At 46.1% G+C, this 21,838-nt stretch overlaps 10 protein-coding genes across 10 annotated transcripts; 5 read left to right on the forward strand and 5 right to left on the reverse strand.

Annotated features, from left to right (window-relative positions):
• Positions 1-200: 200 nt before the first annotated feature.
• N7503_012001 (putative flavin-containing amine oxidase) lies at positions 201-2,063 on the reverse strand (the record flags this gene model as incomplete). Its single annotated transcript, XM_057071547.1, has 2 exons — positions 201-1,265; positions 1,323-2,063. The coding sequence occupies 2 exons, from the start codon at positions 2,061-2,063 to the stop codon at positions 201-203; spliced, it is 1,806 nt and encodes a 601-aa protein (XP_056918158.1).
• Positions 2,064-2,747: 684 nt separating this feature from the next.
• On the forward strand, positions 2,748-4,489 carry N7503_012002 (NAD-dependent succinate-semialdehyde dehydrogenase; the record flags this gene model as incomplete). Its single annotated transcript, XM_057071548.1, has 5 exons — positions 2,748-2,853; positions 2,925-3,294; positions 3,359-3,993; positions 4,047-4,308; positions 4,366-4,489. The coding sequence occupies 5 exons, from the start codon at positions 2,748-2,750 to the stop codon at positions 4,487-4,489; spliced, it is 1,497 nt and encodes a 498-aa protein (XP_056918159.1).
• An 871-nt stretch (positions 4,490-5,360) lies between these two features.
• On the forward strand, positions 5,361-6,691 carry N7503_012003 (alpha-hydroxy acid oxidase; the record flags this gene model as incomplete). Its single annotated transcript, XM_057071549.1, has 3 exons — positions 5,361-5,536; positions 5,589-5,920; positions 5,979-6,691. The coding sequence occupies 3 exons, from the start codon at positions 5,361-5,363 to the stop codon at positions 6,689-6,691; spliced, it is 1,221 nt and encodes a 406-aa protein (XP_056918160.1).
• A 779-nt stretch (positions 6,692-7,470) lies between these two features.
• Positions 7,471-7,989, reverse strand: N7503_012004 (uncharacterized protein; the record flags this gene model as incomplete). The annotated part of the gene is made up of 3 exons (XM_057071550.1): positions 7,471-7,545; positions 7,610-7,762; positions 7,828-7,989. 3 exons carry the CDS (start codon positions 7,987-7,989, stop codon positions 7,471-7,473), a joined length of 390 nt encoding a protein of 129 aa, XP_056918161.1.
• A 923-nt stretch (positions 7,990-8,912) lies between these two features.
• On the forward strand, positions 8,913-10,529 carry N7503_012005 (transmembrane amino acid transporter protein-domain-containing protein; the record flags this gene model as incomplete). Its single annotated transcript, XM_057071551.1, has 5 exons — positions 8,913-9,053; positions 9,106-9,373; positions 9,435-9,611; positions 9,666-10,063; positions 10,113-10,529. 5 exons carry the CDS (start codon positions 8,913-8,915, stop codon positions 10,527-10,529), a joined length of 1,401 nt encoding a protein of 466 aa, XP_056918162.1.
• A 648-nt stretch (positions 10,530-11,177) lies between these two features.
• On the reverse strand, positions 11,178-12,189 carry N7503_012006 (uncharacterized protein; the record flags this gene model as incomplete). Its single annotated transcript, XM_057071552.1, has 3 exons — positions 11,178-11,258; positions 11,317-11,833; positions 11,912-12,189. The coding sequence occupies 3 exons, from the start codon at positions 12,187-12,189 to the stop codon at positions 11,178-11,180; spliced, it is 876 nt and encodes a 291-aa protein (XP_056918163.1).
• Positions 12,190-13,190: 1,001 nt separating this feature from the next.
• N7503_012007 (alpha-hydroxy acid oxidase) lies at positions 13,191-14,658 on the forward strand (the record flags this gene model as incomplete). Its single annotated transcript, XM_057071553.1, has 6 exons — positions 13,191-13,318; positions 13,383-13,723; positions 13,782-13,949; positions 14,001-14,075; positions 14,135-14,388; positions 14,452-14,658. 6 exons carry the CDS (start codon positions 13,191-13,193, stop codon positions 14,656-14,658), a joined length of 1,173 nt encoding a protein of 390 aa, XP_056918164.1.
• A 1,073-nt stretch (positions 14,659-15,731) lies between these two features.
• On the reverse strand, positions 15,732-17,136 carry N7503_012008 (transcription factor domain-containing protein; the record flags this gene model as incomplete). The annotated part of the gene is made up of 4 exons (XM_057071554.1): positions 15,732-15,851; positions 16,014-16,286; positions 16,359-16,973; positions 17,029-17,136. The coding sequence occupies 4 exons, from the start codon at positions 17,134-17,136 to the stop codon at positions 15,732-15,734; spliced, it is 1,116 nt and encodes a 371-aa protein (XP_056918165.1).
• A 1,332-nt stretch (positions 17,137-18,468) lies between these two features.
• Positions 18,469-19,556, forward strand: N7503_012009 (ketopantoate reductase family protein; the record flags this gene model as incomplete). Its single annotated transcript, XM_057071555.1, has 2 exons — positions 18,469-18,658; positions 18,718-19,556. 2 exons carry the CDS (start codon positions 18,469-18,471, stop codon positions 19,554-19,556), a joined length of 1,029 nt encoding a protein of 342 aa, XP_056918166.1.
• A 591-nt stretch (positions 19,557-20,147) lies between these two features.
• N7503_012010 (glycoside hydrolase family 28 protein) lies at positions 20,148-21,447 on the reverse strand (the record flags this gene model as incomplete). Its single annotated transcript, XM_057071556.1, has 4 exons — positions 20,148-20,476; positions 20,536-20,665; positions 20,724-21,146; positions 21,205-21,447. The coding sequence occupies 4 exons, from the start codon at positions 21,445-21,447 to the stop codon at positions 20,148-20,150; spliced, it is 1,125 nt and encodes a 374-aa protein (XP_056918167.1).
• Between the last annotated feature and the right edge of the window lie 391 nt (positions 21,448-21,838).

The following is a 21,838-nucleotide window of genomic DNA, read 5'->3' on the forward strand; positions in this document are numbered from 1 at the left end:
AGCTAACTTTTATAGCGACTTTCCTATACTCTCATCTTCCTCTCTGATCTCTTATGTGAATTATACTTTATCTATTAAGATATGATGGTTATTTAGGTAAGATCAAAGATTTTATATACAATTTAAATATAGATTTAAAAGAGAGTAACCCTTAAGGAATTAAAAACTCTTTGGATAAGGCTTCGTCTTGACACACAAGGTTACAAACGTGCGACAAATGCAGCGTTCAATCCCTTGAGAACCTCCGCGGCAGCTCTCTCACCACTTCTAATAGCGCCCTCCATATAACCTTTCCATTCTCCAGCAGTCTCAGTGCCAGCGAAATGCACGTTGCGCCAGCTCTCGCGAAGCGCATCAGGACCTAATGTATCGAGAACACCAGGGGCGAGTGCAGTTGAAGGACAACCCCAGCCTGCCCACTCATCCTGTACCCACTCGTACGATACCAACTGGACGAAGCTTGCTTCAAGATCATTCACTCCAAACAATTGCTCGAGCTGTTTCAGCAGGGCCTGTTCACGATCCCTGGTCGGTAGCTTCGACCAGGCAAGGCCATGGTCACTAGCCATAAAGCACGTCAACACATGCTTATTGTCTGCGGGGCTAGATGTGTCTCGAACGACACTAGCAGGGCCGACAAAGGACTGAGCAAGACCACAGAAGCCACTCTTTACCCAGAAAGGGTTGTCGAATACCACCATGGCCTTTGTGTAGTATCCATAGCTGGTTGAATCTAGCCATGCCTCTTTGACTGGTGGTAGCTTGGGATAGAATGAGATGTTCTTTAAGGCCGGAGTGGGCACCGTGGTAATCAGTTTACTAGCAGAATACACAGTTCCTTTTGTTGAGACCTTAACAGACGGCCCCTCTTGAACCACTGAGTCAACAGGTGACAACAGTTGAACGGTACCAGGTGGTAATGTGTCGTTAAGATGTACTGCAAATACTTGAGTACCCTTGCGAATTCTTAGATGCTGGCCACCACCTTTGCGATCAGATCGCATCTGTAGAAGACCACCCCCAGATTTGCAGTAGTTCAAGAAGTAGAGAGCAGAGATATCGCGAGGCTCCTGACCAAGCATCGCCCGTGTCCATACAGTGGCCGTAGCAAGTGCAACTTCACTGGCATCGCGGGAACGCAGGTACGCTTCAAAGGTAAGGGAGTCAAGGCTAGGACCAACCGGTCGCCATGCGTCGAGAGCTTGACAGTCTGCCTCGCACATGTCACGAATACTGGCTAGGTGAGTCCGGGTCTTTTCATCGAACTGGCCATTTATATATCAGTTTATAGCCCGACGGATTGAAATAGCGAGATAACTTACGGGAGGTAGATCACCATATGCGAACGGTGAGCATTTACCATCAAAGTCTTGAAGGACGGCATTTCCATCGGTATTTTGTTCGATAAGCTCCACTCCAAAACGCTTAACCAGCTTAGTGATGTGACTCTGGTTGGTATCATTAATCCAGGCAGCACCGAGATCAACAGTTCCCTTGTCATCAAGTGGGGTACTCCAGGTCTTGCCTCCAACACGATCGCGAGCTTCCAGAACAATGCATGAAACTCCAACTCGAATCAGTTCATGTGCTGCAGTAAGACCAGCCAGTCCAGCACCAATGATAACGACATCAACAGACTGAGATGCTTGCGGAAGAGAAGGAGGAAGAGCCGGTTCTGGGACGGCAACAACGGCATCGATCTCAACAAGCCATGATGCAATAGCAAGTTGTTGGACCGGTATCAAAGTAATTGCAGGGCGATGGCCACCAAGGAACTTCTGGACATGACGTGTATGCCTGCGGTTGGCAGCGTCATAGTTGACAATCAAAATAGTCAACTTGACAATATCCTTGATCGAAGCACCTGCTGCGATAATAACCTTTCGAAGGTTCAGAAGTGTGAGATGAAGTTGGGATTCGTAGTCAGGTGGTGCTACACCATCCTTCGTGGTTCCAACCTGACCCGAGATATGAAGCAAATTGCTGCTCTTGCTAACAGCCCCAGGGGCGTGGTATGCACTGACTGTGTTGGAGAGATCCACGGTCTTCACATTAGGTGCCATGTTGAAGGAGTGTCTTGTATCGAAAGCTCAGACAAGATCCTGAAGAAAAAACCAAAGAACCGGGGGCGGGGTATTTAATAGTAGCTTTCTGAATATTTTATCCTACTTTCGGCATTCAAAATGTCGGCTTCTAAGGTGCGAGAAATTGAGAGGCTAGAGTAAGCCCCGTGGCGCGATAAGATAACCTTTGAAGCTCCATAGGAGTGACATTACTAGCCCTTTCTTGCGGTATGTAGCTGCATGTTCTTTCGCAATAACTTTCCATCAGACATCAATCGTTCCGTAGGTCTAAAACGTATCCCTGCAAATGCACATGTGGGGGTCCCGCATCTGTAGATACGGGTGAGGCCGCGCCGTGATAGGATTCGGGAACAATTATAACGGCAAGTCACTGCGGTAGTGGATACCATCGCTTGGTCTTGCCTAGGGGCCCGCTTGCCGCCACTTCAAAACATTTGAACGCGATCGTCATAATCGTTTCCTTGGGTGCGAAACCCTGTTCAAATGTGATCATTGATTGAGAATCAGAAAATGACTGAGCATTTGAAGGGATCCAACGTCGTCGTTCCAGATGTCTCCACTTGACGCTGATAAATATCAAGGTCTGTCCATTCCGGATTCGAATGTACGAGGAAGATACCTAGAAATTACGATTCTTCCACCTCAGTAGTATCATTCATCACAATGGCAGTCCAACGCTCCTTGAAGAACCCAAACCTTTGGATTCACAAAAATTTGATCAATGGAAACTGGGTGGACGCTGAATCAAAGAAATCATTCCCAGTTCAAGGTATATAATTTTTTTTCCAAAGTTCTGAAAGAAATCCTTCGACTAACTCAAGTGCTTCCTGGCACTGACAGACCCAGCGACGGATGAGCTACTGGGCCATGTCCCGGAATCTAGTACTGAAGATGTCAACAAAGCCATCGCAGCAGCAGTGGGGGCGATGCCTCAATGGCGGAATCTCACAGGACGTGAGCGATCACAGGTCCTGCGACGCTGGTATGAATTGGTCAAGGAGAATGCCGATGACTTAGCAAAGTTGATCAGCTGGGAAAACGGGAAAGCCCAGTCGGACGCTGCGGGTGAAGTTATCTTTGCAGCAAGCTTTCTGGAATGGTTCTCCGAGGAAGCAGCGAGAGTTTACGGCGACGTGATCCCCCATAGTGCACGCAATTTCCGTGTGACTGTTGTGAAAGAGCCCGTTGGTGTTTGTGGACTGATTACCCCGTATGTCTGCCATATACAAGCATCCAACACACGTACCAGAACCTAACTTATGACTCATGAATAGGTGGAACTTTCCTGGTGCTATGATCGCCCGAAAGCTGGGACCAGCCCTAGCTGCCGGTTGCTCGGCGGTGATCAAACCCGCAGGAGAAACTCCATTTACTGCGAATGCTCTAGCCTGGCTGGCGGAGAAGGCAGGCGTGCCTAAAGGTGTAATAAATATCGTGCATGCAGTAGAGAACACACCTCTGATCGGCCAGATAATGTGCTCATCTACCGCGATTCGAAAAATTTCGTTCACTGGGTCTACGAGAGTCGGTCGCATCCTGATGAAACAGTCAAGCGACACCATCAAGAAGCTCAGTCTGGAGCTAGGAGGCAACGCTCCCGTTATCGTGTTCGATGATGCCGATCTCAATATCGCCGTTCAAGGGGTCATTGCTTCTAAGTTCAAGGTCACTGGCCAGACTTGTGTATGTGCGAACAGGATTTTCGTGCACGAATCTGTATACGATGAGTTTATCCGTCGTCTCAGTGTTGCTGTTCGTGCATTCAAAGTAGGAAATGCTACAAACTCCGACGTTACACATGGTCCTTTGATCAACGCAACAGCTGCATCTCGAGTCGCAGACATTGTTGAAGATGCAGTGAATCGGGGAGCAAAGGTCATCGTCGGGGGTAAAAAGATTCCTTCTCTCGGTATCTATTCCTCAAACCTTGACTTTTCCCAAATTCTAATGTGAATGATCTAGGATCTGCCTTCTATGAGCCAACCATATTGACTAATATCTCCAATGACATGCGAATCGTCAAAGAAGAGATCTTTGGACCAGTGGCAGCCCTCCAATGTTTCACTTCGGAAGAGGAAGTTATAGAACTTGCGAATGACTGCGAGGTTGGTCTCGCTTCATATGTGTTTACCGAAAACCTGAACCGGGTCGCTCGTGTATCCGAGACTTTGCACTCCGGAATGGTTGCTGTGAACACAGGTGTTATTTCTGTTGCATCCGCACCGTATGTTATTATTCTTAGAGGAATCTCAAACCACTTTCTGGTGCTAACACTTTTTAGGTTCGGTGGCGTGAAACAGTCTGGAATTGGTCGTGAGGGTAGCAAATATGGTATGGAAGATTATCTGGTGACGAAGACGGTTGTGACAGGAAATATTAACGTAACCCATCGGGCGTCTATTTGAAAGTGAGGATGATTTGTCGCATCAAGCGTCACTGTTAATGTCCATGATGTCTATAGCTGGTCGAATATCTCGTTTGATAGAAAGGAATTCATTATGTTGTGAATATTACTCTGTCCAAATTCATTGAAAGGCAAGCGATGCAATCCATAGACCGTAGGGAGGGTCTTGTAATTCTTTAGGGTAGGGGGCAGTCATCCACTTGTCCTGCACAACGTTAAGTTATAGTCATATCATCGTCGAGTTGGAATCTAATATTTTGAGTCTGATCTTCGATAAAACTTCAGTCTGAATATTATTTTAGGCATGTTTCAGGTCACTACACCTGGCAATCCACTTCCCTTAGCCGTAACTTTGAACACGATGGAATTTAATATCAATTAAGTCTACCTATACTACTCGATTGGCGAAACGGCAGGTAGTTGGGAACAGAATTATTTGCCACCTCAGAACCACTTATCACCTTGGGGTTTTATCCCGAGGCTACCGAGTCTCAACTATCATCGGCCCATGTCTTGCAAGAGACATGGGAGAAGGAAGATCGGAGATCCCACCAAGCCAGGTCAAAGCGATCTCGGAACTGTCTCCACATATTCCATTTATTGATGTATGCAAATCCTTTAAATCAATGCCAAGACCTTCCATTCATAACCCGTCCCTTGTCTCATATGGGTGGTGACTACGGCAGTTCACGGCGACGCTTGTTACTGTGGGTCTAATCTACTACAAACGCCTTCGAAATGTCTATCGCTTCTGATCTGAGCTTAGCTCAGGACCTCGACTTTATATCTCTGCCATGATCTATATTTGCGTTCAATTCAAGTCATTTTACGCACAGAGGTCTGGGTATCGCTATCCTAGTTGACCTGGTAAAATGGGAATCTCTGACAATGCGCACCCTTCTGGGAGCCACGAGGCCAATGACCCCATCACCTTGCAAGAGATGCAGGTAATCGCTCGAGACAAACTTCCGAAGCATATATATGATTTTTTTGCATCGGGCTCTGACAATGAAAGAGCCCTTTTGCGAAATGAACAAGCTTTTGACAGGTACGAAATCAATACCCACCGTTACGCTGAGCAGGGATCTAATAGTTAATAGACTGTATATTAGACCTCGAGTCATGGTAGATGTATCCGACATTGATACCTCTACCAAGATTCTGGGGCACCGTACATCTCTGCCGATCGGGATTGCGCCGAGTGCCATGCAAAGACTTGCTGGTGGCGATGGTGAACTCGATGTCGCGAAGGCTGCAGTCAAGATGGGATTGAATCTCACTTTATCATCGCAGTCCACTACGTCACTGGAAGATGTGGCACAGACTCGACAAGTCGAAGGCATTGATGAGTCTGCTTTACCTCCTTTTTGGATGCAGCTTTATCTGCCTGAGGATCCCGAGAGAAGCATAGATCTGATTCGTCGAGCGGAAGGTAAAATTATCATGATTCTTGTTTGAAATGCCTGATTGCTAATCTTAGACTGGAGTAGCTGCCAGATATCAAGCTTTGGTACTTACTGTGGATACCCCAGTTTTGGGAAATCGCCTAAATGAACGCAAAACGGCCGTGGTGTTACCAAAAGGCATGGGACTACCTAATATACGAAAAGGACCGCCAAATGAAGAGGGGCAAGCTAGTATTAATCGGCGACTGATGGATTCAAGGTCTGCGGCAGAAGCAAGGAATTTACGAAGAATAGCAGGCACAACAATGCACAGTTCTGGCTTGACTTGGGAGAAGACTATCAAGTTTCTTCGCTCGGTCACGAAAATGAAAATTATCCTGAAAGGGATTATGACAGCCGAGGATGCTTCACTAGCGGTCAAGTATGGGGTTGATGGGATTATTGTCTCAAATCATGGTGGTCGTCAATTGAATTCTGCCAGTTCAACCATTGAGGCTTTACCGGAAATTGCTGCTGCTGTGAAAAACTCAATTCCTATCATTCTTGATGGAGGAGTTCGAACTGGTGAATCTGTCTTCAAGGCACTTGCTCTTGGAGCGGACTTGATTTTGGTTGGTCGACCAGCACTCTGGGCGTTGGCGTACAAAGGTCAGGAAGGGGTGGAGGACATGATGAATATTTTGGAACGAGAGCTGAATCGCACGATGGCTCTAGCTGGAGTGACAAAGATTTCGGAAATAACAAGGGACAGGTTGACAGTTGTATCCACGGATGGGTTCGGGCTTTCTAAACTTTAAGACTGGATCGGAGAATGATCAGAGTTGAGACCTTCAGACAAATGTATTATCATATAGGTTGAATAGATCCCTTTGAAGTCTGTATATAGTGCAAAGTTTAATTCATAAAACCACAATTGTATTACCCGAGTATTCTTGCAAAAAAGACTTCTTAGCTTGACGCTTTTCACACTAAAAAGCACGTACTAGATGGAGTAGTCACTTTGACGCTAATACGCTCTTTTTGTGGATACTTCGGACAGGTTTGTCATCAGGTAAACGACCTTGAACAGATTAAAAAGTGAAAATTGGATAAACCCTGAAACCTTACATCATTGTCCCGTTGCTGAGCGACCGGGTGGGATCCAAGCAATAGGTGGCAAGAAGTAACTGGGAGGATCCACCGATACACCGTCGCTTTCGCTTACCAACGGTAACCGTTGGCGATAGCGGCCTCCATATCTCTCTCTTTCTCAACCCTTTTATCTCACCAAGGCCCCTCAATGGCTCCCTTTGTATCAGGCTACGTTTAAGTACTTGGCTACCTTTGAGTTTCGACAAACATGAAGATTCGAATTTTAAAAAGCTACATACCTTTAGTGTCAGATAAGATATATATCAGATGAATGATGTCTCCATCAACACGTATACACTGTACAGCACTAAATATAAGAATGAATTCTATGGGACACATCGTATTTTGCCGAGACTTTTGGTCCTAGTATGGCGAGTATGGAAGGATTGAAGTTTGAAAAACAAGATCTGTCTCCTGTATTACATATTTCTTTACTTCAAACTGTTCAAATAGATGCAACAAGCTCAATTTCCACCTCAGCATTCAGAGGCAGCGCGGCGACGGCAACACACGTGCGACACTGGCATAGTAGGTACGTTAGTAGGAAATATTTTCCGGGTGGGATTTGAATGGGGATCACTTACCGGCATTGTACCTTGCGAGAAAACTCGGCCATACCCTTCATTGACCTTTGCGTAATGATCCATACTGGATAGGAAGACCGTGACCTTGACAACCTTGCTCAGATCGCTACCACCGGATTTTAGGATATTTTCAAGGTTCCGCAGTGCTTGTACCTTATCACAACTTCAGTTTAGACTCCAATGCAAGGAAGATACTGGCCAACAGATACAAGGCTTACCGTTCTATCAGAAACATCCCCATCAACGAACTTCCCAGTTTTGGGATTTAGTCCCAGGCTACCGGAGCAATATATCATCCCGTTGCATACAATGCCCTGTGACATGAGTGGACTTGGGGCAGGAGCATTCTGGCTCAAAATTGGGGTTTTCGTAGAAGTCATTTTTGACTGGTTCTGATTTTTAACGTTCTAAAGTTGGCTTCACAATCGTCGTGGTCAATCTGAAGTTTTAAACTGGCTTTAAGGAGGCATTAATTTCTATCATGCTTGGCATTTATATGGGATATGATATGCATTAGGAGCTAATCTGTGGATTCCTTTCACAATTGGTTCCTCCTTTATACATAATGAAGAATAGTAGATATTGAGAGCGAAGGGCAATAATTGGCGAAGCATAATCTAAGCTCTGGATATGATTGTATCATAAAATCTGGGGTGGCAAATGATTGATTCGCTTGCAACTTCCTGTCGCTCAGCCCTGCCAGATTTCCGAAAATTCGAGTATGTAAATTTGAAAAGCTAGCCATTTCTCCACCTTAGCCCTAAAAGAGGCAAGGTCTCATATCAGGAAGTCTGAATGTCAATCAGCCTTAGACCTACCCCCAGATTTCCCCGCGTTTACATGTGAAATAGCATTTTCGCCAATTGTGGGTATTCAGAACAAAAAAGTACTCATGGCAGATATTTCATCTCCATGGATTTAAAACATTGCAGCTGTTGAGTATAAATGAAGCAAGAAAAAGATCTCGGTTTCGCATTGCATACAAGTAGCCACCTGTCTTGGATGCCAGTGGGTATTGCGCTAGAGATAGCCCTATCTACGGAATTTATATAAAACCCAGAAGATAAGAGCTTCGGAAAGGGTTCGAGACAAGATAAGATCATGAACTCACTTCATTGGATGAATGGTTGTCATGGTATGGCTCTGACACCGATGACGACCAAACCCGTATAATGCTAACTTACATAGCCCCGCCTGCTAACAGCTTAGCCATAAAAGGGGCTTCCGCAGCCCCCTTCCTATTCCCTGTATCTACGGCTTTCTATTTTGCCTATTGAATATCTTTATTTAAATCAAATCGGAAATGTTGAAAGAAAAGGCCGAACTTGATCTTGAGGCGATACCACCTTCGGAATCGGCCCATGAACAAGTGATAGCTGAAAAGCCCATTGAACACGACGCTGTCTTTGGTACGATCACGGAAGATGGACCCAACTATAGAAATGTGCATATTTCCTATCCTCTCTGAATGAGCCTGGTTGACGTGGTTGATTTAGGTCGGTTGGAAAGGCACTACAGCCCTCCTGTTGAAGACCCAGATAGGTCTAGGTGTCCTTTCAATGCCCGATATCTTTAGTTCACTGGGTCTTATTCCAGGCCTTGTTCTGATCCTGGTGATTGCCGGTATAACGACATGGGCTGACTGGATGGTAGGCGTCTTCAAACGACGCCACCCTCATATCTACGGTGTCGATGACGTTGGCCGAATGCTTTTTGGCAGAATTGGCTTTGAAGTCTTTGGTGCATGTTTCTGTATTTGTTGGTGTCCCTTTACAAAGAACATGCTTTGGTCGCCGCTAATCCATACTAGTTTGTATTTTTGTAGGTGGCTCTGCTATTCTGAGCATCTCGATTGCACTCAACGCTCTTTCATCCCACGCGATTTGTACCGCCATCTTTGTCGCCGTCGCAGCAATTGTCGCCTCCATTTTTGCCAGTATTCAGACACTCGGACGTATTAGCTGGCTGGCTTGGGTTGGAACGAGCTGCATAGTTGTATCTGGTACGATAAATACATCTAGTCACAGTCCCCTCGACCTTCTCTAACGATGAACAGTTTTTGTGTTGACGATTGGGGTGGGAGTCCAGGGTCACCCGCCTGTTACTGCGGCCACTGGAGGAATGGTCGTTAAATCAGATTGGAAATTTTTCGGAAACCCGAGCTTTGCAAATGCCATTTCAGCCGTCTCGACATTGATTTTTGCTTATGCAGGTACACCAGCGTTTTTCAACGTTGCTGCAGAGATGCGGGATCCCCGGGATTTCACCAAATCCGTCCTTGTGTGCCAGGCCTCCATCACTGTTATCTACATCGTTATAGGTACGGTGGTTTATTATTACTGCGGATCATATGTTGCCTCTCCTGCCCTTGGGTCAGCCGGCGAGGTCATCAAGAAGATATCATATGGTATCGCATTTCCGGGGCTGGTTGTTTCTGCAGTCTTGTATCTTCATGTAAGTCAAAGGCTTCCACGTGGATGTTACAAATACTGAACCTTCACAGCTGCCCGCAAAACACATATTTGTCCGTCTACTGCGTGACTCCAGGCACCTAGCCTCGAACACAATCATTCACTGGGTTACATGGCTGGGCTCTACTATCACGGTAACAGTGGTTGCGTACGTGATTGCCAGTGCAATCCCTGTTTTCGGTAGTCTTGTTTCTCTGATTGGTGCTCTATTGGGAACATTTCTCACTTTCCAAGTAATGGGATGCACGTGGCTATATGTCAATTGGCAGGCCAGTCCAGAGGAGCGTACTTTCAAATGGAAAGCTGGAGTTGCATGGAGCGGTTTTGTCATCGTTGGGGGATGCTTCTTAATGATAGCTGGTACATACGGTTCAGTGGTGGACATCATCGACTCTTATAAGGAGTCTGGGGGGTCAGCAGCCTGGTCGTGCGCGGACAACTCTACGTAACAGCCATGGCGTCCCTGAATTTAGCTGGAGGCGTAACTTCAATAGCAAGACAATTGAATTTTGTATACGAACAAGTTTACCCTGAATCTTCCATCACTGCCGCTACTCTTACATAGCTTTTGTTGTGAGATATCTACAAGCCACACGTTTCTTCTGTCGGCGAACAGCAGATAGATCAAATAGTGTGCACCAATTCATAATATTTACTACGTCTAGACTTGCCAAGTGACGCCGATAGTTCACCATGACTGAAATTTTGAAGCCTTCGACTCGGACTTTTGTGCCTCCATGACTATATTGGAGCATGATGTGAGATTGCTGATAGCCAATATAGGACCACATACATCTCGCTCATGAAAAGCATATTTTGTTCCCATCCATGAATAGTCATAGTGAGACTATGATCGGTGCGTTTTCAAGATTAAATACCTTGGAATTATCCACCTACGTGCACTGGCATCGCCCATAGAGAATGTCTGGAATTGATTTGTGTATTGCTGCAATCTATGTACTTTGCGTGGTTTTGCAGCTCATTTCGGTACGAATCTTTGCAGTAATTCTTGTGATATATTAATCCCTGTGTTCAATAGAAATCGGCTTGTGAACGTTTCAAAATAGTTGACTATTGACTAGGAAAATATGGCTCATTTAGACACCCGTCTTTAATTGGCCGTTCGACATTTCAATCTCGTACTCAAAATCCGCTTGGAATTCGTAATAGAGGGTTTCCTTTTCGTATTCCAAGTAAGGATCTTAGCTTCACTTGAATAGCATATTGAGGACTTACTGGGTCTGCGTTTACTTTCGCAGTATATTCGGCTTCCTTGTCGCCAATAAACTTCTTGGGCAGTCCAGCTGCCTCCACCAGCAATTGTACCTCGCAGGTCCTCTCCAAAGAGGTAAATAGGTAGGCTGCCTCGTCTACAGTACCACCTGCAGTAAGAAGGCCGTGGTTTTGTAAAATGGCGACGCGACCATCATCACCCAACGTCTCCGCGAGCCGCTCTCCCTCTTCGGCCTCAAGGACAACCCCACCGAAAGACTTGTACACCCTTTGAATATTGACGAAGGTGCAGCTATCTTGATTGATAATATCCACGGGCTTTCCGAAAGTGGACCATGCCTTTCCACTCACGGAATGGGCATGGCATGCTGCATTGATGTCAGGACGTGATTTATGGATGGCACTGTGGATCATAAAGCCAGCAGCGTTGACCGCGACTTTATTGCCACCAATAACCTGGCCTTTTTCATTGACATGCACCATGTCACTGGCCTTGAGCAAGCCGAAATGCTTTCCAAGGCTGAGTTCAGTCAATAATCGAATCTGGTAAGATGAAGTGCAGTGCTATCAAGATGGGAAGCGGAAGGAACGGACTTACGGATTAATCCAGAACGTGGAAGGATCCACCGGGTCACGAACACTGATATGACCGGCTGTACCTTCAGTAAAGCCTTTGCGTGAGAAGACCCTGAACGCGCCAGCCATATGCTCTAGCTGCCATTGTCGCTTTTTGTAGGGATCATCGAATTTGGGGATGCCGGGGACTTCGTAACCTCCAGTACCACATGCACTGAGGCCACTTGGTGAGTCGCTTGCTTCATGATGAGTACTCGCAATGCAGACTGTTTCGGTGGTGGTCGTTGCAGTGGCACTCATTTTGCAATCTATTTCGAGGGAAATGTTTGGGTGAAACTATGTTCTTTTGTCAACTCTAATCTTTTAGACGAAATTCCTCATTCCAATGCGGGGTTTATATGGCTGTCAGGCTACGTTGACCATGAAATGGGTTCAATTTCAAGTTTCTCCGAATATCAACCAGTCGAATCAATGTGGTGTGATAACTTCCATCATTGAATTTGTAAAATATGCGAACCCCACGTTCGCAGAGTGGATCTGGCAATAGGGAGCGCTGTTCTAGCGTCCAATCGCTGTCAGTTGACGTCGCCACCTGGCCCGTCCGCCACAACCTTCCATGCTCCCACATATCGCAGAGAATTGCGCTGATTAACGAAATGAGTACCCTTCTCGTATTCAGAGATCTTCCGGTTCCTATTCACGCTTGCATCGCGGGGTGGGATGCACAGTGATCCACACAGCGAGCCACACAGCAACCTGACCTTGTTTTGAAACGGGCCGACAAGTCCCAATAAACATTGTGTAATGGGATTCCCAAGCAGTTGCTCTCAAACTTGGCCAAGCACTTATGCTCTTCGGTTGTATGTTGGCAAGCCTGAGACAGCGATTCATTGGTTTTCGAGTCTATTATAAGTTCAAAAATTTGAGAATCACCGGTAAACGCTAAATCAAGAGGTAATTTGGGGGAAATGTTACGAAACGAACTTGTATTATGAGTGTTTATCACAAAATTCCTCTTGATAAACTCCTGGCAGTCCCGGATAAATGGTTTCTCCAACCTATGTCGGTTCGGGATCACGCCGAACATCGCTCATGACTTCCCTCATAAAAGTGGACCCAGGATCAAATAATGAGATAAGGCTATTCCGTAACAGCGACCGCATTATAACGCAGTAGATCCCACGGGGACTTTAAATGCTGCAAGGAATACCCTGATATCTTCAAAAAGGGAGTATTTGTACAAGGATTCCAATAATCCAATTCCTATCTCCCCGCAAATCATCGGACAGTCAAAATTAAAGATGTCGAATCGTGGGAAAGGCCTGGACCCAGAGGTCTTTTGCATAGCAGACCTGGAGGAAAAAGGGTCTGCAAATTTGCCCAAGGCGTATAGAGATTATTACAACGATGGCGCCATGGATATGTTAACGTACAGTCTTCCTTGCATATGCTCACTTGAATCGGATTGAGAAAACTTGAATACTGACTGCTAGTAGTCTTCGGGACAACCAAAATGCCTTCGATAGATATAAAATTCGCCCAAGAGTGTTACGCAACGTCTCTAAGGTTGATCCATCGACTACCATTTGTGACACCAAGGTGTCTTTTCCATTCGGTTTCTCTCCCGCAGCGATGCATAAAATCGCGCATCCAGACGGCGAGGTAGGAACCTCGAGAGCTGCAGCCGCAATCGGGGTTCCTATGGGCCTGTCAGCCTATGCTACCGATCCCTTAGAAGCTGTGATAGAAGCGGGACGAGGGAACCCGTATTTTATGCAGGTCAACTTTTTGATGGACAAAAGTATCATGATTGATATTTTGACCCGGGCAGAAAGTAAAATTCCTCATAGTCCCACCTGGAAGTACGTGAACTAATGATATATATGTGACAGGATCCGGATACAAGGCCATTCTGCTCACGGTCGATGCCCCCATCTACGGGATTCGCCACAATGAAGGTCGAAATAACTTTTGCCCACCTGAAGGAATCCAATATCCGAATATGGCACCCGGGAAAGAGTTGAGGTTTGATGTGGAAGAGGAATACTCTCTTGATTACGGTAATTTACAACGAGCTGAATAATTAAAGCTTGACTAATGATAATTCGCAGATCCGAGCTTGACCTGGAAAGAGGCCGTTGACTTCCTGCGAAAACACACGAAATTGGATATCTGGATTAAAGGAGGTATGGATCTCACGGGTCTGTGAAATTATCCCTTCAACTACTAAGATTTTCCCCAATAGTTTACACCCCGGAGGACGTCTCGTTGGCAATTTCTCACGGACTAGAGGGAGTGGTGATATCTAATCACGGCGGTCGCCAATTAGACAGTGTACCTGCTACGCTAGACGCATTGAGAGAATGCGCCCCGGTAGCGAAGGGTAAGATTGCAATTGCAATTGACGGGGGTATTCGACGGGGGAGCGACATTTTCAAGGCAATCGCACTTGGAGCGGATTTCTGCTTTGCTGGACGAATTCCTATCTGGGGCCTTGCGGTAAGTGTCATATCCATCGCTTCAAGCTATGTTCTTTAGGACTGATTCAATCCGTTCATCCAGTACAACGGTACAGCCGGGGTAGAGCTCTCACTCAAGATTTTATACAAGGAATTCAAGCAAGTCATGGGGCTCGCAGGGTGTGTATCTCTTTTCCCTGAAGTCGGGCAGCTCAATACTGATATAAAGAGCAGGTGCACAAATGTTGGTGAGATCAATCGCAGCCACTTATCCGTGCTTGACTGCAAAGGAAGATTGTCCAAGATATGAGGAGAGGAGCACTAGTGAAATGCATTTCCAGTTCCATCCGTCATATCTCATCGATCCATAGTTATACTCGAGTAACGATGCCCTTCGCGCCCTTTCATTTAGGTATGCTGGTAGTTATATCCCTTTTACAGATGGACAAAGCCTGTTGAGACGAAACGATTATCAACATCCTATGACCCTCACTACATGTTCAAGTCAACCAGATAGCATAATGATGGTAAGTTTCTGCCACTGAGAAAGGTTGCTATATTTTTAACACCTGCTACTGAACCTGAGGGTGATCATGCTGTGTTTATCTAAGGCATGTGTGTTCGCCGGACATCATGATATGAGGAAGCATGAACTCACATGAAATAATTTTGTGTTGAGTGAATACCTAACTCAGCATTAATATGGACTTATTCCGTTCAACCTCCATCCGCCATTGGCTTGTTAATTTACATCCCATCTCAGGGCCATTCTTCCAAACTTGCGTCAAGATACTGATTCCAGTCCTCACGGCCGCTATTCCATAATGCTCTACCTGTTCATACCACACCCTGAAGCGAGATTGGAAGCGATCTTCAAATGCTTCGCTTGCTGCTATAAAGGCAGGCCAGTAAAGAGGGCCTGCGAAACAATCCGACTCTAACTTTATGGTTTCGATAACCTCTATGCAGTCGAGTACACATTCGATATGTGTCTTCAAATAGCGATAACTGACAAGGCGAATGTGTTGGGCAAAGTAGATAATCAACGCATTATGGAAGGCACGGGCAGTGTGGCGGATTATCATTGAACTAGGACTTGTATCGTCGAGGAGATGTCTGTCCAATTCCATGTCCAATGGCCATTCAATGATCTCACTTTCGAGTCTATCGCATTCAGCAACGAGATCAACTGGGATCATTGTCGATCTGTGATTTTCTCGAGCCTCTGTGAGTGTTAAGATCAAATTGGTCGTTTTCTCAAGCAGAACGAGCAAATGATGTGGGACACCATAGATACACTCATAACTCAGCCGAATACAAGATTCTGGAGACTGAAATGGTGGTTTATGGGAGCCCGGACTGACTTGATCAGTTGGGACCGTTTCAGAAAATTCGGGAATCATCAAGCTTGTAGGAGAGGGCGGAGATGGTGAGTCTTTGCCCCTCCTTGTGACGGTACTCTCGTAGATGGTCCGTAGGTAGAAATATATCCGATGAAGTGACCTAGCCTTGGAGGAGTAATTTACTTTCCAATTCCTTGCACATTTCATAAAATGGAAGGCACCGTCCAAATGAACACCGCAAGTACTTGTATCACCCGACATCACCTTGAGGCCAATTAGTCACTTTTAACCATAAGGGGTTGCGGTGGGAAGAACGACTTACATTGATGGAGATCATGGACAACATTGTGGCCAAGTAATCCTTATACTTTGGCGAGGACTCGGACTGAAAGCCACGTTCAACGGAGTCTTTGAGAAGCTTGAAGGTCTTACCACGGAAAATCATCGCCTCATTGGCCCATCTGTTCGCTTCATCATGATTGCCACGCGATGTGCTGTCATTCGATAAAGTAAAGGCACTAATACTAAGGAGCGCATTTCGCAGCGCATGTTGTATATGTGACGTTGAACCTTCAATATTCATTTCACCCGTACTCTGCAGGGTCCGTGTTAAGTGAATTCTTTGCCAGGGACTTTTCATGTTGTCAATAATGCAGAATAGACGCACGACGCGACGCATATAATGATGGAGCAAGAATTGTTCTAGTGGCGGAAGGTAGGTTGGGGAGGGGTTCGACATAATAGTGCCGTTAGGCTCTCGCCAGCGAAAATATCGGGAGTCAACATGCAAGAAACCCCTTTGGCTAGAGATATCTTCATCAATGTCACAGGATGTTTGAGAGACTTTCGGCTTATTCGGAGTCAGTTCTTGTATCGCAGGTGAAATGAGACTATTGTCCTGAAAAGCTACCTCCTCGTCACTTGGATACCAAAGTGGAACGAGATGATCCGATGAAAGATCTGAAACAAAGGTAAAAGAAGTCTCGGGCGGACTTGGATCAACTGGCAATCCAAGTGGCTCGCTGGGAGGGGATGCAATCTCAGGGAAGCCAGTATGATGAAAGAGCTCTTGGTCTGTAGTAAGTCCATCATTTTTGAGCGAATGAAGAGTAGAAAGGCAGGCATCAAAGACGCCAAAGTTATGAATGAGTGTTTCTTGGCGTTCGGGAGTGTTTGCATCAATGGTCGGATCAATTTCGTCAATAGAGGCCAATATGTGATCTATCTGATTATCGTTCAGCGCGCGACGGCGTAGTTCTAGGATGATCAGCATACAATACTGCTTAACGCTCCAGAGAATTATGCATCAATTTACATATTAGGGCGAATGGACTCACCAAAGGGAATTCGGCTTCTTTGTGATCGGACGGAAGGCGGGTCTCGGGTATCTTGATGCGATGTGGCACTTCCTTGCTCCGGGGGTAGCCAATGGAGTCGGAGGCCATAGCCCCCGCATTCAAGTTTTTTTGAGAGGCATTGCATACAGACCGGACGCCCTTCATCACATTTGACCTTTCTAGCACGACATGTCCAGCATCCTGTGAAGGTTTTGCTATGCTTGCGGGGCTTGGAGCCGCCCGACGTTGGGATCATCACCGTATCCCAGCAGAAGGAGGCAGATCCCTTCGACTGATTTTTCGAACTCAGCTACGGCTTTGAGCAACCAAGAAGGTGAAAAAACTGCAAATATGACCAACTCAAAAATAGCTAAGAATAACTGAAGAGGACCATTGAGGATGTGGCAACATGAGTGGATTATCACGTGGATCCAACGATTAGCGCGACCCAACAGTCAACCCTCTCAGGCTGAACCCGGGGTAACTTGAACGATATACAGTATATAGTTGAATAACCATTGGCCAGCAGTGGAGTGGGTTATGGGGTCTATTATGGAGTCATCTGACTACCCCGCGTGTAGAAGGTTGCCGACTAGAATATGTATACCAGCACTACCAGTTAACAATTGACGATATTCAGAAACCCAGAACTTCTCGCAAACAATTGCAGACATGGGTGGGTTTACAGCTGGGCTGATATTGGTCAATATCATACGCCAGTTGAATTTATTGATTCAACTGTTCATTAATAAAACAATATCGAAATTTAGGTAAGAAGTTAAGGCAGGGAGATAAGGGAGATACGATTTTGCCCGCATACTGTAGGAATTGAGCAGCGTTGTCAATCCGATGTGTATGACCACGCTTATCTCAATTCATTGGATCAATCACTATTCATATGTGTACTTGAGACAAAGCGAGGTCGAGCGAATTGAATTTCTTCTTATCCGCGGGGTACTCTCTATGATTACCCGAGCCTGCGGATTTGGTCGCTTACTCCTGCCGTTCCGCCTTAGCTCCACAGTAGTGAGTTTCTGCTCACTCATACCTACTCTCCACTTGGGCAATGCTCGCCGTCAGTTTCCGATAAAACATCCAACATGACGCAAGTCGAGTGATCACAAGGGGTTCAACAGCATCGATCTTTGCATTCCAATCTCCCGTTAGAGGCATATGCAATACGTTGTACATGCCCTGGGTGTTAATCAGCGAGAATGAGACTATTCAAGTGGGGCCCACTGGCCAATCAAACGCACAGAGTGAAGTGACCCGGCCCAGTGGTCCCAAGATATCTACTAACTACCGTCTCTGAAGACTCCACCAACCTCGAATTAATGTTATAAAAGAGGCCTGGATCTCCGTCTAGTCTGGTGGATGTCAAAACCCTTGCACATATTCTCTCTAGTTGTTTTCAATTCGGCGATCCATAACCCATTCAAGATGGCCAAAACCAGGATTCTAGTCGTTGGCACTGGCGGAATCGGCACAATGGCCGCATATGCTTTGGAGCAAGGTGGCTTGGCTGAAGTCACTGCAGTTATGCGTTCAAATCACGACGCTGCCGTGGCAAATGGAATCGACATTGACTCTGTTCAATGGGGCCAAATCAAGGCATGGAAACCATCATTTAGTATGTGGAGAAAAAGATGAACGTATCTTATTTATCACGATGCTGATTCTTTTGAATAGTTACTCGAACGGTTCCGGATGTTTCTAAAGGCGAAGCTGAGCCCTTCGACTATATTCTTGTAACGACCAAAAATATTCCAGATGTGCCTCCCACTGTGGCAGATATCATCTCCCCAGCTGTGACACCAGGGCAAACAGCTATTGTCCTGTCGCAAAATGGCATCAATATCGAGAAACCTCTTATGGCCCGTTTCCCGAAAAATCCACTTATTAGCAGTGTTGCTTATACGGGCGCAACGGAGACTGCCCTTGCTAAAATCTACAACGACGATCCTGATTGTCAGAAGATTGGTGCCTTTGTGAACCCAGAGGTTCCAATCGAGGTAGCTGAAGAGGCAGCTAAGTTTTATGTTGACATCTACAACCCGCATGGCAAACTTGATGTTATCTATGAGCCTGACGTCCCAAAGGTCCGATGGCGTAAGATTGCATACAATGGCTCAATGAACCCCATTGCCTCTATTCTCCAGATGGACACGCCGCGGATGCGAATGAGCCAGCACATCATTGACGACTTAATCTTACCTATGATGATGGAAATTCAGGCCATTGCTGCGGCTGATGGGGTGATTCTTCAGTCTGATCTCGTCGATGCAGTTATGCACCAAGATCCGAATGACACAGCGTTTAAGCCAAGTATGTGCCAGGACTATGAGAAAGGGAACTTGATGGAGATTGAAAATCTTGTTGGGGAGCCGCTGCGCGAAGCAGAGAGACTTAATGTCCCGGCGCCTACATTGAAGATCATATATGGTATCATGAAAGGATTGCAACTAAAGACCAAAGAGGCAAAGGGCCTTTGGGAGCCAAAGTTCCATCCTAGAAACCCATATACTTAAACCTACACTGCTGGCTATCTGTTTGAAAAGATGATGATTCAAAAATTCAAGTTGATCCATACATATCTCCGTCTTTCCGCTGAAGCTCATTTGCCCCTCCTTCTTGTCCACGGGTGTTCACATTTTTTAAATTTTCAGCTTTGATAATGATTGGACAGTTCACTTTGTAAGAAAGCGATCTGCAGTCCAATCTTTTTTGTAACAATCTCTCCTCCTTTATGTCACATAGTACATAAGGAAAGACTTTCGGAAGCTCAAGGCCCAGTTCCAGTGGCATGAAGCATCTTCCACATTGAATACGATTTCTATATCTATCTCAGAAGATGTTCAAATTAATTGTTGTCATGCTGTCTCTATTAAGAGATGTGTGGACTAACACAGACTCCCGATAAGGCAATGATATCAAGATGGAGATGTCTGCATATTTAGCATAGAGTATCGAATTTCGCGGTACAAAATAGTGTATTATTATTTCTTATGTTGGTGCCCAAGATAATTAAGATCAACCCATCTTGGAGCCTTTTATACCAACAGATAGAATTGGACTATTAGTACACGGGGCCCGTACTGGAGCTCAAATGCGAATTTTCTCTAGCAGCTGGCGCTGCTGGGAACGTTCTTGCACTTGCTGCTAGTCTTACCGCCCGAGACACTGACACCGCTCCAAGTCCAGTCGGAGCAGGCACCGGAAGCGCACAGAACGTAGATATCGGTAGCGCTGCTGTCAACGGTTCCCTTGACGTTGGTCAGGGTGAGACCAGTGATGGGAACACCGCTGGTGGGAGTACCGGTGGGGCTGCCGTTCTTGTAGTCCTGCTCAACGACAATACCGTAGTCAGAGATGCCAGAAAGAGTGATGTCCTTGTAGGTGATGTCCTTAACGGAGCCAGTGGCACCATAGACGGTCTTGACACGAACGCCTTTGACAAGAACACATTAGCTAGGCCCAAAAGGTTCTGGTGGTTTTGTTTGCACATACCGTTCGCGGAGTCCTTGATGCTACAGTTCTCGATGGTGACGTTCTCAACAACGTTGTCAGAACGTCCACCGACAGAGCCGATGGAGATTCCGTGTCCACCGGTGCAAGAAGCGCCAGTGAAGGAGATGTCCTGGATTTTATAGTATTAGTAAGAGGCAAATTTCTCAAAGGTTCATAAAAGTGCTTACCGAGCCAGAGTTGATAGCCAAGCAGTCATCCTGGTTGTGGACAATGGGGTTGGTGATATAGACGCCGGTACTGTCGCCAATGTCGAAGGCATCAGTGTTGTGGCCACCGTTGTCATCGCCATCAGAGTTGTTCACAGTGATGCCACTCATAGTGAGCTCACTAGCACCGTTGATGCTGAAGACCTGGACGGGGGAGTTCTTGATGTAGATGTCCTCAATCTTGGAGTTGATCATCTTGTGGGCGTAGAAAAACTTGGGCTTGGTCTTGCCGCCGTTAGTTCCCTTTCCATCCCACCAGCGGGAACCATCGCCGTTGAGGATAGCACCAGAGGATCCCTTGACAGTGATGTCAGTTCCGGAAACTGAGACCAGAGGACCAGACCACTCCTTGTAACCGAATGTGGTCTCGCCTTCAAAGATAACCTGTATGATTGATTAGTGGTGATTCGAATGTTGGCCCCGGTCGGGTCGGGCTTCTTACAGTAGTTCCCTTGTTCAAACCAGTGAGATCAAGGGTAGTTCCGGCAGGAACAGCCACGGAGGAAAGAACAATGGTCGAGCAAGAAGTCTTAGACTTGATGGCGGAGGCAGCACCTTTGGAGCCAGAGAAAGTACAAGTGGAAGAGCGCTGCTCAATTTCAGATGCACGAGTAGGAGCCGGAGCGGCGTTGACGGCAGCAGCGCCGAGCAGGCCGACCAGGCCGAGCTTAAGACCGAGAATCATGTTGTAAAGAATGAATGGTAAATATTACAAAAACGAAAGTAAACGAAAGTGAAAGAACGTGGTTGATGATCCTTCAAACAGACAAAACCGCGGTCCTTTTATACCCACAGGTGTCGTTACGCAGTTCTCAACGACCTAGTTCAAGGAGCAATTAATCTGCACGAGGACCCTAGCGGATGCAGGCAACAGCTATTCTGTCCAATGATATATTCGGCTTCGTGAGCAATATCGGCATTTATGGACTCCATTCCACTTGTGGAGCATAGGAAGCTCATAGTAACCTTAAACTGGCCCCTGCAGAGAGGTAATGGCATCATGCAGCACCGTCATTGGTGGGAAAAAATCCATTCAGGCGGTGTAAATTTTCTAGAACACACATTGATTTACAAGA

Source organism: Penicillium pulvis (genome assembly GCF_028828015.1).
Source record: "Penicillium pulvis strain IBT 33274 chromosome Unknown scaffold_8_segment0_segment0, whole genome shotgun sequence".
Classification (NCBI taxonomy): Eukaryota; Fungi; Ascomycota; class Eurotiomycetes; order Eurotiales; family Aspergillaceae; genus Penicillium; species Penicillium pulvis.